General features: G+C 57.6%; 3 protein-coding genes across 6 annotated transcripts in view; 1 reads left to right on the forward strand and 2 right to left on the reverse strand.

Moving 5' to 3' along the window:
* Positions 1–2,609, forward strand: part of GRIN1 (glutamate ionotropic receptor NMDA type subunit 1) — a 37,446-nt gene extending 34,837 nt beyond the window's left edge. For all 4 annotated transcript variants that reach the window (XM_065695415.1, XM_065695417.1, XM_065695416.1 and 1 more), the window contains one exon: positions 2,541–2,609. In XM_065695415.1, the coding sequence (XP_065551487.1) occupies positions 2,541–2,609 (69 nt within the window). The remainder of the gene's footprint in view (positions 1–2,540) is intronic.
* A 3,544-nt stretch (positions 2,610–6,153) lies between these two features.
* LRRC26 (leucine rich repeat containing 26) lies at positions 6,154–7,826 on the reverse strand. Its single transcript, XM_065696009.1, has 2 exons — positions 7,283–7,826; positions 6,154–6,401 (listed from the first exon to the last, which is right to left on the reverse strand). The coding sequence occupies exons 1-2, from the start codon at positions 7,824–7,826 to the stop codon at positions 6,154–6,156; spliced, it is 792 nt and encodes a 263-aa protein (XP_065552081.1).
* Positions 7,827–12,212: 4,386 nt separating this feature from the next.
* Positions 12,213–12,719, reverse strand: RNF224 (ring finger protein 224). The gene has a single exon (XM_065696004.1). The coding sequence runs from the start codon at positions 12,717–12,719 to the stop codon at positions 12,213–12,215; it is 507 nt and encodes a 168-aa protein (XP_065552076.1).
* Between the last annotated feature and the right edge of the window lie 3,079 nt (positions 12,720–15,798).

Here is a 15,798-nt window from a genome sequence, read left to right on the forward strand (position 1 = left end):
AAAAGTAGGTCAAAGAAAACTGATTTATTCTTTTTTTTTTTTTTTTAGAAGAAAGTTGATTTTTTCTACAGCAAGATTGCTTTTAGCTGGAATTCTAATTTTTAATTGAAAAAAAACCCCAAACAACCCCAAACTCCAAAATTCTTCCAGAAAATCTTCCACCAGCCAGGGACTACCATATAAGCCCAGATTAGGTTGAAGTCATTTTTAAAGACATATTAAGTTCTTGTCTATATTTTCTTCCTGGTTGTCATTTAAAGTTTTTGGTGCCTTCACTTCACTTCCATACCTTAACATGTTTGAGTCTCTTCTACGGTTAATATTGATTAATTTCTTCGCTTTATAATGTTTGGTTTGGGGATAATTGCACCATCCCTGTAACATAATTTACCCTAAATTACTAATATGTGCTTCTAGCATTAGTTCTACTTTAACATAGTTTTGATATGACAGTTTTCTTGCTTTTTTTTTCATTTTCTTTTCCTTTCTATTTTTATTTTTAGTTTTTATTATTAAAAATTGCATGCATGAACTCTACACAAGAAAAAAAGTAAATGAGAATGTTACCCTGTGATAACTCTGTGATTGGAGGAGATATGCTTTCAAATCAAAAGCCATGCTCTTGTATATTAATTTTTCTGGCCAGATTCCCCACTTGGCTTGGTTATTTTAGTGTTTCCCACCCCCAGAGCTGTGCAGAGAGGCCAGAACGCCCCAGCCTGCCCTGCTACACCTCCGAGCACCGCAGTCACACGTACAGCGCACCGAGGCACACGCACACCCGCATGCACACACCGCTCCCCCCCTGCTTGCATCAGGCAGGGTATTGAACAAAGGAGCTTTCTTCAGCCTGTTCCTTTTTGTACCTCGAGTTCCTCCTTCTTCTCCAGCAGTGAGTCACCAGCCTCTCCCCTTTCCCAGTCGCCTCTCCTCCCTGCGGGAATCAAGCCCCGTCCCGCGAGCACACGCCTCCAGCCATTTTGCCATGGAAAAGGACAGATTGTGTTTAGCTGGAATCCTTATTTTTCACAAGGTGGGGGCAGCCATGCTCATTTTTGGGGTGAGAGGGGCATTTTTTGGTGGCCGATGAATAACCACAAAAAGCTCCCTCAGGGCAGCAGAGCGACTTCAGTATCTCCTCGGCCGTTCTCTGTGCCAACGGGTGACGGCCGAGGTGTTGCCCCTTAGCAAGGCAAAGCCACAGCAAGGAACATCTCAGAAGCTCTGTTTTAATATTAGCTAGTGCCTTCAGTGATAGAATGATCCTGTGAGATGCTCCCTGGGTGTCCCCAGCACATGAACTGGAGAGATAGGAGCTTGCTGGCTCCCACTCCTGCCCCACCATCTCCCCACCAAGGTGTTCTGGTGAAGCACAAAACCGGGCAGAGCAGGGCAGCCCCAAGGACCCCACGCAACACCTATGGGGACCCAGAGCTCTCGTGCCAGGAGTCAAGGTACAGGGTAGCCACAGGGCCAGAGCCACCAGCAGCACCGCAGAGGCCACAGCCACCACTGACCATTGCAAGATGGGTGAAACCCCATCACCGAGGAGCCCGTGGAGCCCAGCAGAACGGCAGCTCTCCTGAGCAGTGTGGTAGCAGATGTCACTGGAGGGGGTCTACACTGCAGCACTGGAGACCCACTGAGACCCTTTTCCTGCCCTGACACCCACTGAGGTCCCCAGACAGCAGCATGAGGTGCTCAGTGCCACCCACTCTCACAGTAGGGCTGGACAGGGCTTCTTCCAGTTCAGGGTTTGGAGAGTGGAACAGGGAGAGGAAGGGAGTATGAAAGGAGGAAGGGAGAAAGTAACTACCCAGTTGTAAAGCCCTAGCTGGAGAAGAAGGACTTTTCTTTCTCTTGCCCCTTTCAACGGGCGTTGCTGCTCTCCTTCTTTGCTTGCTGGTGGGACCGCAGCTGGGAACATTTCTCCCAGGGAGCATTTGCCAAACCCCCCACCCACAAAGAGCACAGAACCCCAGATCCAATCCACATCCCCAGCACAGGCTATATTGTCACATTAGCAACTGACACCACAGTTTGTCAAGAGTCACCCACACCACACATCTCACCTGTGTGAAAGGGCAGTCAAAGCAGAGGCACTCGAGCAAGGAGGTGAAACGGCCTGGCCTCAAAGCACAGCTTGATCTGGCATCAGAATGATGCCGAACCCCAGCCAGACCCTCCAAACACAGGTTCAGCCGTGGGCTGGGCTGGTGAGTCACAGGCTTTGTCTTGAAGCTCTCCCAGCACAGCGAGGGGCTCGCTCAGCAGAGACGCGCTGCCACGGCGGGAGCTGCGCCGCGCTCCTGGGCGTCCTCCCTGCCCGGCCATGGGGTGCTTGGAGAGTGTCTGCAACGACCTCTGCACAAGCTTGGATTGCACTGGGAAGGGGACCTCAGCAGGCAGTGGGGTTTGGGCCGTTGCATCACCCCCAAGAGATATCCCATAAGGACACGTGGGATGTAAGTAGAGGTTGCAGCAAGTGCCAGAACTGCCTAACTCTTCTTTCTCCTTGTCTGTGTCTTTGTGTGTTGCAGCAATATCACCCCACTGACATCACCGGCCAGCTCAACCTCTCCGACCCCTCAGTCAGCACTGTGGTGTGACCTTCTCCCCAAGGGCCATCAGTCCTTGCCCCAACACAGTAGGAAGGCACAGCCAGGACTGCCTTTCAAAAGGGACACTGATGGGTTCTTCTGGGTGAGATGGGAGGAAAGCATCCTTCATCCATACACAGTGACTTCATTGTATATCTCCCACCCTTCCTAGGCCTGCTGCCATGCTCGTGCCCCAGAATGCACAGCAGAACCAGGACATGGTTTGGACTTCACTTTCCAGAGATAATCGCTTCCAACCAGTGCTGTTGATAATCAGTATTGCCACTGACCAGCTACGAGCAAGGGGAAAGGCGCCTGGTGCCTGCTCTGCCATGGTAGTAGGGAAGAGTTGGTGCCAACTACGAACATGTGCTCCACTTTGCAGGCTTCATGAAGGCTGCCCAGCACACACACTTGGGCCCTCAGACGTGTGCTCTATGTCTCCCACCACCCTGGTGGGCTCCAGACCGATGTGCTCGTGATCCCGAGCAGGGGAGCAGCAGGTTGGGAGTGTGTTCCTGCTGTGCTGAGTGACCCGCCTCTGCAGCAGGGGCTGGAAGATGCATGGTGTGCTCCTCACAGGGGACAAGCCCCCTGCTCCTCCCTCCCATCAGCCCATGGCTATGACTTGGCTCCCGTACGTGGTCTGTTTGCAAGCAAGAGTGATTCCAGCCCTGCAGCCTAAGCTCCTGTACTCTGGAGCTTGTAAGATGCTGTCAGCCAAGGTTCTGGCTCCCCAGCCTTCCTGCACAGAAGACCTCCCCAGGACCTGACCATGGCCTTCATGTAGCTCTCACACTGTGGCTCTCCCTGCCATGAACATCTCCTCAGGGATCAGCCTTGGATGGTTGCAGTGACCTTCAGCCAAGCTCCACACTGCCTCAGCACCAGCAATGCAAGGAGAGATGTTGCTGGCCGGTTGTGGCTCGCAGTGTCAGTCACCACAGCAGGCACTGGCAGCTTCCTTGCCGCACTTGCCTGCAGCTCAAGCTTGCCAGCAGCTCCCGCAGCAGTCCTGAAGCCCCAGCTCATGTGGCTGCATCTGCCTGAACCTGGAGATGTGGAAGCCAGATCCCAGTTCAGACGAGAACCAAACAAGACCGGCTGATGCTGTTCCTCCCCACACCTTCCTCCCCTCAAGCATTGTGCCCATATGCCAGCATCCCTGAGCACCCTCTCTGTGGGCTCTGTGAGCGGGTCCGGAGATACCAGCATAGCGGAAGCATCTGGCACCAGCCAGGCTGGTGATGAGCAGCTACAGCACGTGCACGGGCAGCACCGCATCCTGCCTCCTACGAAGGAGGAAAACCCACCTGCAACATGGTACCAAGCCCCAGTGGCATGAACTGCCTTCTCCTGGCGCCAGCCGAGCAGATGGGGCTCCCCCGAGGGCAGGCAGGATTTTCAGATGGCAGCTGAGGTCTTTGAGCATCGTCCCACTCACTGCAGTGGTTCCATCAAGTTCATCTCGCTCCAGCTGAGCCATTGGACCCATCCTACTTTCTACGTTAATGTAACATTAATACCAAGTTTTTGCAAGAGCTCAGTAAAGTCTAGACTGGATCATGATGCTGTTTATTCCAGTGCCGTGTCCCTCTTTCCGTGTCTGTCTTGTGGCAAAGCTGGCAGGGGGCCCTGTGCTGAATCAGAGCCTCACCCACTGCTGCCGCAGGGTTTGCAAACAGCAAAAGGTGAACGGATGGGGAGGGATGAAGCCAGCATGGAGAAAGGCCAGGGGCTGCAGAGAAACCAGGAGGAAAGGGGCATCACCATTCCCAGATGCCAGGCTGATGAACAGCCTGTTGCGGGGGGGACAGGCCTTGCTGTGGGGGCTGAGGACACTCTGAAGCCCCCTGGCTCTCACCCACCTCCACCAAGGGGAAAACAGTGACAATCCCCTGCCACTGCTGTGATCCCCAGCTCCTCCCCATGTGCTGAGACCACCAGCCCAACCATGAAGGACAATAAGCCCTAGCTCCAAATCGGAAGCCAAGACCTCCTGAGGAAGGATGAGTGCTGTCACTAGAGAGGATCTGAGAGAGCTAGGATTGCTCCTGGGAAAGGCTCTGTGCAAGGTCCTGGCAGCGGTCCTGCAGCCATCCCAGCCATCCCAGAGGAGATGCTGCTTTCACCAGCCCCCCAGAGCCCTCGCAGGCTGAGCCAAGCGGGACCCGAGCAGTGTGGCAGCACATTGGGATGGTTTCTCTCTTGCAAATAGAAATGGGAGCTAGCCACAGGTGAGGTGACATTTGGTTTATTCGTTGCATCATTTATTTAACCCTTGGCAAGAATTCACCAAAGCATTCATTGACCCCCACCACATACCTGGCAGCTCTTGCATGGGCAAGAGGTGGAACAACAGGGGAAGGTGGTGGCCACAGTCATCTCACTGTAGCTCTTATTGCCTTGCAATGGGTAAGGACTCATGCCAGAAAGGGCTGTTGCTCCTCCCTGAGAGATGCTTTTGTCACCCCAGCTTGTGCGTTCCTGTGGAGCACTCACTAAGAATTTCCATGCAATGCCATGGAGAAACGTTTCCACAGGGAAAGGCAGGAGGCAGCAGGGCAGGGAGACACGGGGGCAGCCCCAGTCCCTTTTGTGGGTGGTGGGATGCGAGGCAGCAGCAAAGGCTGTGAACCCACATTTTTGTCCCCACTCCCATCACTGAGCTGACCTGGACCTTGGCCTTGGATGAGCTTTAGTCCAGGGGAAAAGCTGCTGGGGAGGAACCACTGTGCAGCTTCATCCATCCTTTGGCAACCCCTTTGCCAAACCACATCAGTGGGAGCTCAGGTGTTTGTCTCCATCCAGCCCTCACCCCAAACCTCAGCCTCACCCTGGACCTTGGCTGCTGGCTGAGCCTTCTCAAGGAAAGAACCCTTCAAAGGAAGCATTTTGCAACCTGCCCTGTCCTTGGGCAGCACATGGGGGGCCGGGGGCTTTCTGACAGTCCCATGGAGGCTCTGGAGAGCCCCGAAACACACAGAGATCTTCAAGTGCACCAGAAGGCACACAGAGAGCTCTGGGGCACACCAACAGGTAAACCAGTGCCTGTCAGAGCGCAGAAAGCCAATTGGAGGGCACTTGAATGCACAAAAAGTCAAGCCAAGCGGTCTTGGCAAGCAAAGGCACACTGAGGCTGATGGCACTGAGTGGCATATGGGGAGTGCTGGGGGCACCAGAAGGCCCAATGAGGGTTTTGAGGCAAACCAAAAGGCACACAGAGGCTCCTGACCTGCAATGAAAGGTAAATGGAAACTCTGGGGTGCACTGAAAGGCACCCAGAGGGGTATGGTGTGTCCTGAGATGCACACAGTGGTTCCTGGGATGCACCAAAAGGCACAGGGAGGCGTATGGTGCATCCTGAAATGCACACTGAGGCCCCTGGGCAGCGGAAAGGGCAAGACAGGGTGAGGTGGAGAAGGATCCCCTGTACATCCCTCCCCGGTCTGAGGGTGGCCTTCCAAAACACCGTGAGCATCCTCGCTCAGAGCTGGAGGCTGCTCCCCCAGCAGTGGGGCAAAGGGAGCTCAGTATCGTTTGGGGGGACCCCTCAGATGCAGGATCTCCTGGAGACGTGGGGATCCTTGCGCAGGTTGTGGTAAACCACCACGACGGAGCCTGTGAAGGTGCAGAAGAAGATGCTGGCCATGAAAGAGAACGGTCCAATGATCATGAAGGTGATGTAGTGCTGGGCAGACAGTGAGGTCTCCTGACATTGCCTGAAGGACTCATTCCCAAAGGCCATGATCGGGTACTTGTTCAGCTGCTCCGGGACTCTGCAGAGGAGCAAGCTCTTCTCTGGAAGAGAAAATCAGTGTCAATGGGCACACTGGGCCACCGGGCCAAGGCAGGTGTCATGGACAGAGGGGATGGCAGGTTTGTGTGGGACCAGGGCAGGAGGACAGGGGTTAGGTTGATAAGGATTGCCCAGGGCGGGATACGAAGGAGATCAGTGAAGGTTCAGGGCTCATCTATGTCCTGTGCACTGGGGAGTGGGATGAGATGGGGAGGTGGGAACAGTGCTGGAGGGGGCCCTGGAAAATAGTTTTGGAACAGATGGTAGATGGGGCAGGGAGGGTGCAGGCCTGGTTCCAAGAGGACACATGTGGGGACCCAGCATGGAGAGGCCACAGAAGATCCCAGCCAACACGAGTGACGGGCATGCATCCAAGCTGGAAGCAAGCAAGAACAGTGGCAGCAGAAAGAGAGATCTTGCTGACAGAGGTAACTCTGACCAAGGTTCATGGGGGAAGAAATGCAGGATCAGCCCCATGAAAGCACTGGGGAAGGGGCTGAAGGCACTGAGTCCTAGCTGCATCAGCAGCGGTGCCCATTGCGAGCACACCTTGCCCTCAGTATGATGGGGCTGGCGCCACTTCTGGGGACAGCACTGGGTTCGTGCCACTCGGACATTGTCCGGCCCTCTTCTCCAGGCACAAGGACAGGCACAAGGTGGGCACCAGGTACCAGACCCAGGGATGCAGACACCCAAGCAGACACAGGAGCTGCTATGGCCTGAGGGTGGGACCTGGGGAACCTCCCCTATCCCCATGGACACCCACCATTGCAAGCCCACAGCCGCTGGCACCAGGGTGCTGGGTGCAGTTTCAGCCCTGACGGGGTGACCAGAGAGCATGGAGCAGGTGGGGGGCTTAAGGTCACGGTCCTCGGGCACTCACCTCGCACTTTGTCCCTGTTGTGACTGAGCCAGCGCCAGAGGGGCAGGATACTGCAGCTGCACCCCCAGGGGTTGTCCTGCAGGAAGAGGGCTTGGAGCTGGGGCAGCGCTTGCAGCACCCCAGGCTCCAGCTGCCTCAGCCTGTTTCCACTCAGGTTCAGCCTGGTGAGGCTGGTGAGGGGCAGGAAGGTTTCGGGGCTCAGCACGGTCAGGTAGTTCTCACTGAGGTCCAGCTCCTGCAGTGCCCCGAGCCCCACCAGCGCCTGGCTGTGGATGAGCCGCAGATGATTGTGGGGCAGGCTGAGCACCTGCAGCCCCGGCAGCGGCGGGAAGGAGCGCGGCCCCAGCACGGTGATGAAGTTGTAGCCGAGCCACAGGGCGCTGGTGTTGGTGGCCAGGGTCGGGGGCACCTCGCGGAGCCCGTGCTCGCTGCAGTCCACGTTCCCCACGGAGCAGCGGCAGGCGGCAGGGCAGCACGGCGAGGGCAGCGGGCGCAGCAGCAGCAGGCAGGCCAGCACCGCTCCGCGGCCCCACCAGCGCCCCATGGCTGAGCACCGAGCGACGGGAGCTCCCGGACCGCCAGAACCGGCGCTCCCCCGCGGGCAGGATCCTTGGTGCCCGTCCAAACACTCAGCACCCCCAGAGGTGCGGGCTGGAGGTGCTGGGCAATGCTGGGAGCGGTGGATGTGCAGCCCCGGAGCCGCTGCGCTCTCGGGAGCGGTGGATGTGCAGCCCCGGAGCCGCTGCGCTCCCAGCCCCGGTTTTGCCTCGGGGTGGAGCTGAACTTTTCTCAGCAAATATTTCCGCTGTGATGCTGCCCTGGCAAGGTGCTGGGCCGAGCCCTCGTCCCTCCCTCTGCCAGGCACCGCTCCAGCCAGGTAAGCATCCAGCTCACCATGGCCCGGGATTAACTGCTTGTGTGTGCTGCAAGCTGCAGAGCTGGAAAGAAGCAAACTCAGACCCATCTCTTGGCCTCCGTTCTCCCCATGGGTGTGCTGCCTCATCATAGGACAGGAGAATTGTTTGGGTTGGAAGGGAACTTACAGCTCATCCAGTTTCAACTCCCTGATGCAGGCAGGGGCACGTTCCGCACCCAACCATCAGCAATGTCCCAGGTTACTCCAAGCCCAGGCCATCCTGACCTTGAACACTGCCAGGGATGGAGCAGCCAAAGCTTCTCTGGGCACCCTGTGCCAGCACCTCAGCACCCTCACAGGGAAGAACTTCATTAGCCATGTACAGGGCATGTATAGACCCAGGACCCCCATAACTAGCCAGAGTGGGATAAAGCTTAAGTTGTACCATCATCAGATGCAACCCCATCTTCTGTGCTGGCTCACCATGCTCAGAGGTCCTCAGTGGGGAGTGCTGCTGGCAGCCATGGGCCACCCCACTGAGCCAAGCCATGCCAGAATGAGGAGGGTTGGGATGGGGGTCCCATGGGCAACCCTCTTCCTCCCCAGCAGGACCACACGTCTGGGTGCACACTGGGGACACCCAGGAGCCCCTACATTAGAAGCTGTGAGAAAGGTGAACCCGCTGGGCTGCAGCCACACAAAACTTGTTTATCCTGGCCCTGGCATGGCAGCACCAGCTCGAGAGGGCTCAAAGTCTGCCCCCACCCTGTTTATACCCACTCCGGTTTCAAGCTGCTGAAGCCCCACAGCAGAAGGTAGCAGAGGGGAGGGGAGGGGAGAGGGAGGAAGGGAGAGGAGAGAGGAGAGAGGAGAGAGGAGAGAGGAGAGAGGAGAGAGGAGAGAGGAGAGAGGAGAGAGGAGAGAGGAGAGAGGAGAGAGGAGAGAGGAGAGAGGAGAAAGGAGAGGAGAAGTGTCACCTCTTGGTGTCCCTGGCAGAACCTGGTGGACACCTGGGACACAACCAGGAGCACCTCATCCCACTGGCAGCCCAAAGAGGGGACACCATCCTCTACACACACCATGGCAGCTCCTGTCCTGTTTAGCACCCTCGTACTGGGTCGTCATGGCCAAAGGGCTAGGAGGGCAGCAAGGCAGTGCACAGGGTGTTCCCAAATCTGGGCCAGAAGCAGCAGGCAGGAGGTTTATTAATAGCATCCAGAGGAGCTTTGGGTTGTTTATCTATCCTGCAGCAAACTCGGTTTTACTGCATTAATCCCCATCTGGAAGTAATTCAGAGGAATCCTACAGCCCAGCCCTGCCCCGGAGCAGGGCACAGACCTGCAGCCACGTGAACCTGCAGCACCAACTCATCCCGTAGCTGTGGGCTATATGGGGACAGGAATTTTTAGGGATCCCTGTCCCCAAATGCTCTTCCTCCCCAGGGGATGCATTGCCTGTGGCCTCCTAGGATCAGGAGGGAAGGGCAAAATTCATTGTGGGGAAAACCCCCCCGAACACTATTAAATAAAGAGTATTCATGCTCAGAGACCCCAAGAGCTGCAAACCCACCTCAGCCCCACACTGTCACCCCACTGCACACTCCATGGCGCATGGCAAGAGAGATGTCCCCAATGTCCTATATGCAGGGACACCAGCAAGTGCAGGGCTGGTGCTGTCCGTGCAATGCAGACATTGGCTGCAGCAGCTGCAGGCTGGGGACACTTTGTGGTCCTGCCCCCCAGCAGTGACACTGTCCCTTCAGACTTGCTGCCAGTGCTCATCAGTGCCCCATCCTCTGGACCCAACACCTGCAGGGAGAGCCCAGCTCCCTGTCCCCAGCCAGGGCTGCACCCACTGCTGCCCTGCTCCCCACTGGGGTTTAGGGTTCCACAGGGAATGGTGCAGCCTGGCCCCCAGGCAGATCCAAGGGAGGCTGCTCCAAGCACCCACTCTGCAGGGGCAGCCTGGGTGGCCTGTGCTGACTGATGGAGGAGGCTCAACACCAGCCCTGCTCCGGCCAAGGGGTGTAAATCAGGGTGCCAAGACTGTTCCCACAGTGAAGAGATGAAGGGGCATCATTTGATGAAGGGAACCCTTCCCACACTGTTCCCAACCTCCACCATCGAGTATTGGGGAGAAATTGAGATAGAGGGCAAGATGCTAAAACTCTGTGTTAGCTCTTCTCTTCTCCTTAAAGGATTCAATTTATTGCATGTTTCCATGTGATCAAAACCAGAGGCAGGTTCGAACCACATCACACGTCTGCTGTCCCGACGGACACCTCTGGGCTGGGACATCCCTGGTGCTCCTGCACCCACGACAGGAGCTGCCCAGGTCGGACTCTGCTGGGAACAGCTCAGCTCAGTCTCCTTATGGCAGGTGACACCAAGCGGTAGAACTGTGCATGGGCGTTGAACACGGGCTGAGCGCTGTGCTGGGTATGGGTGTTGAACACGGGCTGAGCGCTGTGCTGGTATGGGTGTTGAACACGGGCTGAGTGCTGTGCTGGTATGGGTGTTGAACACAGGCTGAGTGCTGTGCTGGTATGGGTGCTGCACACGGGCTGAGTGCTGTGCTGGTATGGGTGCTGCACACGGGCTGAGTGCTGTGCTGGTATGGGTGTTGAACACGGGCTGAGTGCTGTGCTGGGTATGGGTGTTGAACACGGGCTGAGTGCTGTGCTGGTATGGGTGCTGTGCACGGGGTGGGTGCTGCACTGGGTATGTGCGCTGCGCATGGGGTGGGTTCTGTGCTGGGTATGGGTGCTGCGCACGGGGTGGGTGCTGTGCACGTGTGGGTGCTGCGCATGGGTGCTGCACAGGGTATGGGTGCTGCACAGGGTATGGGTGCTGGACTCCTCTGGCTGCAGCCCTGGAACCCACTGCAGGGGACAGCCAAGCACCAGGACAGCCCAGGGGACACAGGATCACTGCTGGCCCCAGGGAGCACAGACTTGGGTCCCCTGCTGAGCCCCGAGGGGCATCCGTGTTGCCTGGTGCTGGGATATTGGAAGAGCTCATAAACCACATGGAAAATGGATGCAGGAAATGGGATCTATGGAAGGACCACAAGAGCTGCCCACGTAGTGCCAAGCCTTGCCCAGGAACCGTGTTGGTATCACCCTGGTGGACCCCAGTCCTCCACATCTGGGCTCTGTTAAACACACACGCAGATGTTTGGGGTCTTGTCCTTGCACCCGCTGTTTGCGGTCAGGCAGGGAAAGTCTTGCTGGCAGCAAAGGCATGGCCTGGAGAAACAGCAAAGGGGCTGGAGCAGAGGGTTTGCTTGGATGTGAGGCAGAGAGGTGGGAGAGTGTGGCAAGGGGGAAAACCAAACCTGGCTTATGCTTCAGAGCACAAGAGCAAGCAGGAGCTCCTCTGGGCTCTGCTCTGCATTACTGGAGCAAGGTAGGTGGTGGACACATAAATCTGAAGAGCTGGAGCAACGTGTTGTGATCTCCTGACAACACTGTCATCCTCAATTTCAACTGTCCAGCTACCCCAGTGCTCAAATTCCTCATGCAAGTGGCCAACAGAGCAAACACTTACAGGATAGTGATCAGCTGGGCAGGTCACTGCTCTGCATCCCAACCCCAACATCACAGGGCTTGCCCCGGGCTTACCAGAAAATATGACCAAGACATGCAGGCCAGCAGGGCCAATGGAGTGTGGTTTGATGGGTGTGAAGCTTTCAGGGTGTTGAACATGGCCCCAGAGTGTCACTGCGTCATCTCCCATGTCCCTAGGGATGCCTGGTGGAGATGTCCCTGTTGAAGAGTTACATGCATGGAGAAGCCATGGATGAGCAAGCCCCTGGCCAGGGACCAGGGGCCGTCTGTGATGGCTGCGTCAGGCTTCTGAGTTGCCAGAGGAGCAGGTGAGCAGGATGAGTGGGGGAAAGCATCCTCATCATCCACCCTGTTGCACTCCAAATCGCAGCAGGATGGACACTGGCCGGATGGGCAGCGAGCCCTAAGCAAGTAGAAGCCCTTCGCAGGCTGCTCCTGTCCACACATGGCAAATAGGGTCCCCAGCAATGGTCCCAGACTGCACCTCAGCAGCCCCCTCCTCGTGCTCAGCTCTCAAAGGCTGCTGTCACCCCACAGCATGAGCACGGCCGGCAGCAGCCCCGCCGGGGGAACAGTGCTGGAGGCACCGCATCTTGGCACAGCCCCGCTGGCTGCTGGGTCACCACCTTCTCCTTGCACGAGCCCTTGGTGGCCAGGTCAGGATGGGACCTCCCGGGCACCTGGGGATGCTCCTTGTCAGCCTTGACAGCGAGGAAGGTGGTGAGGTCGAGGTCGAGCATGGCAACGCCGCCGCGCGGTGTGGGTGTGTTTTGGCGGCACTGCGGGCAGGGGATCCAGCGCTGCTCGTTGGCCACAGCATCCAGGCGCTTCAGGCAGGCCTGGCAGAAGGTATGGCCGCAGTAGAGTCGGCGCGGCAGCCGCACGCCCAGGTCGTAGGAGCAGTAGCAGATGATGCACTCGACGCGCTGGCTGCCCCGGCTCGGCGTGCGCGAGTGGACCCCGACACACGGCCCCGCGTGCTCTGCCCATGGGCTGCCGCTGGCCTCGGACATGCTGGGGATGGGAGGGTGAGAGGAGCTGTCAGCCTCACAGCCAAGGAGGAGTCCCATGGGATGTGCAGCTGATATGGGAGAGATGGGGACCAACCCCATGTGATGGGCTCCCAGGGGCATCAGGCTCCTTCCCCTGCACCCCTGCTGGCTGCCTTCATGGCCCAGTCCTACCTGGAAGAACAGGACCCAGTTCTAGGCTCCTCTACAAGAAAGATAACGAGCTACTGGGAAAGGTCATAAAGATGCTCAAGGGTCTGGAGCATCTCTCTTGTGAGGAGAGATTGCTTGGCCTGGCTAGTCTGGAGAAAAGCAGCCTGAGAGCAGAACCCATCAATGCAGATCAGTATCTCGAAGGTGGGTGCCAGCAGGATGGTGCCAGACTCTTTCAGTGGTGCCCAGTGACAGGGTGAGGAGCAATGGCCATAAACTAACACACAACAAGTGTCACCTCAACATGAGGAAGAAGTTCTTTCTGCTGAGGGCATCAGAGCACTGGCACAGGCTGCCCAGGGGGAGTTGTAGAGCCTCCCTCTCTGGAGCCATCCCAAACCCATCATGAACACGTTCCTGTGTGACCTGCTCTGGGTGGCACTGCCCTGGCAGGGGATTGGACTGGACGATCTCCAGAGGTCACTTCCAACCACGACAATTCTGGAATTCTGTGACCTTGCCACTACATGTAGGGATGTAATGATCCCCTACATGTAGTGCCCTGCGTCCATGGGGGATGCATTACCCTTGTGCCGTGCTGCATCCCTGGCTGAGAGGTCTGCCAGCTCTGCCATTAGACAGGGAATAAGGCCTGGACAGACCTCAGCAGCCTGCTCAGGTGAATGTGGGGTGGGCAGGAGTGGGTTTGACTGTGTGGGCAAGAGAGCAGCGCCCGGAGGACCAGGCAGTGCCACAGCCCTGTTCTTTACCAGCCCCAGGCCATGCCAGGTGACTATGGTATCACCATCAACATTATGGGATGGGCATGCCAGAGGAGTTGAGGGGTCCAGCCTCATCTCGGATGGGGTCTGGTAACCACCGCCATGTTCAAAAACCTCTCCCAGAGGCTACCAAGACCCCACTCCCTCTCTACTGAGTGACCTCAAGCATTTTGGTGCCCATGGGTGCACCCCTCCACCCAATTCCCCCATTCTTACCTGTCCTGAGATGCTCCCCCAGGGCCTCAGGGGAGGTGGCAGAAGAGCTGCGCTGGTCTGGGGGGCTGTGGTAGTCCCATGGAGAGCATTGGGAGCCCAAGACACCAGCAGCAACCAGTCAGGTCCCGATAGCTGCTGGTGGCTGTGCAGTGGGAAGGGGCTCACCTTTCAGGGACAGGCACGCTATCGGATCTGGGAGATTGGGTTACAAGCACCCGGATAGCACAGCCTCGGAAAACAAAGCCCCAGGAGTGGTCATTAACCACCCGTCCCTGCTTCATAAGAAGAAGGAACCATCCCCATGAGGCCAAGAAGCTCTGGGCTGCACCATGAGAGGAGAGGGCTTGGACATTGCTGTACCTGGGCAGCAGCACCACAGTCTCCCACATCCTCGGCTACCCACCATGAACAAGAACATCTGGGCAGATGCTGGCCAGCAGAGACACCCCATGCCCTACTCATCCATCCCCAGGTGATCCGGGCTGTGGTAGGGTGGGAGGCACAGAGACACCCCAGGGTGCAGGGGCTGGGGCTGGCACAGGGACAAGGCTCCAGCGTGGTCCAGGCAGGCAGCACCCACATGTGAGGTGATGCTCCCCATCCAGCGCCTGGGGGTGATGCATTCGTGACCTGCCCTTGGTCCAGCAGCAGCGCTGCAGCTTCTGCACTGAGCAGGGGATGATTTCAAACGTGGGATGTGGCAGGGGGACAGATCCTGGAGGAGAAAAGCACATCCTTGAGCCAGGGCTGTTCTGCCAGATGCCATTTCTGCATAGGAGCAGGAGAGGGCAGCAGCTCCCGGTGGAGGCAACAGTGCAGGCAGGGACACAGTCAGTGCTCTCCTGCGCTGCCTGCTTAACAAACATCACCCCAGCTCTCGGGTCATGCTTCGAGCTCTCCTCGGCAGCAAGAATTGGGGGGTTTGGAAATTGAGACCCTCATGGAGTCACTAGATTCTGCAGAAAAACTTGACCCCTTGGGGCTGGTGCTTGGGAGCAAGAGCAGAGCTGGAGCACAGCACCATGGTGGGCACAGTGGCCATGTCCTGAGACAGGATCCTGATCCATCCCCTGGCAGTGCCCATGGGGTACATGGTCCCATGTGTCCCCAGGCGTGGCAAGGGTACCCGATGGCAGGGCTTTGCCCTCCCCTTACCACACTGGCAGTGATGAGGCTGTGTCAGGGACCCCAGCCACAGCCAAACCCAGTGGCCTAGGTGGGGCAAGGGCTGTGTGACCTGGGCAGGTCAGGACCCATGTTTGCCCTGGCATTTCTGGGTACCACCGGGATGGCAGCACCCTGGGTGCCAGCAGCGCTGGAGCCTGGATGAGCAGCATGCTCCTTCCAGGGCCATGTGCTCAATGATGTGCAGGCAACTGGGCGCCTGGGGATGTCCAGGTATGTCCCAAAGCTGGCAAGAGTCACTCTCCCACCCAAAGCACAGTGGTGGCATTGCTCATCTGCCACAGGGCGAGCTATGGAGGAGGTGCCCTTTGGGCAGTAGGAGCCTATATGGGCGAGAGGAATGAGCTTGGCTCCCTGCACAACTGGAGCCAGCAGAGCCCCTGGCACTGCCTTGGCTGCCTCTCCTTGCAGAAATGAGCACAAACTCACACAGGCTCCTGCCTGTCCTCCTACTCCCCTGCATCCCCTGCCCAGCCCCTGCCCATCAAGTGTCCCCCTCGCATATGCGCCAGAGCTGTGTCCTGTTGAGCCGCCCTCTTCTGCCTGTTGCCTGCAAGCCACGGTGTGGGGCTGTGCACCCCGGCTCACCCCCCCTGCACCCTTGGTGACACGGGCTGTGCATCACGGAGGGTGTCACCAGAGGGCTCGCTGCCTGAAACCAGGGCTCAGCGCCCGCTGCGCTCCTGAACGCAGGTACCGGGGAGGCGTCTCTGCAAGCAGCGGTGACACACATGGGTGGGAAACGT

The sequence above is a fragment of the Lathamus discolor genome, chromosome 15 (genome assembly GCF_037157495.1).
Source record: "Lathamus discolor isolate bLatDis1 chromosome 15, bLatDis1.hap1, whole genome shotgun sequence".
NCBI classification, from domain to species: domain Eukaryota; kingdom Metazoa; phylum Chordata; class Aves; order Psittaciformes; family Psittacidae; genus Lathamus; species Lathamus discolor.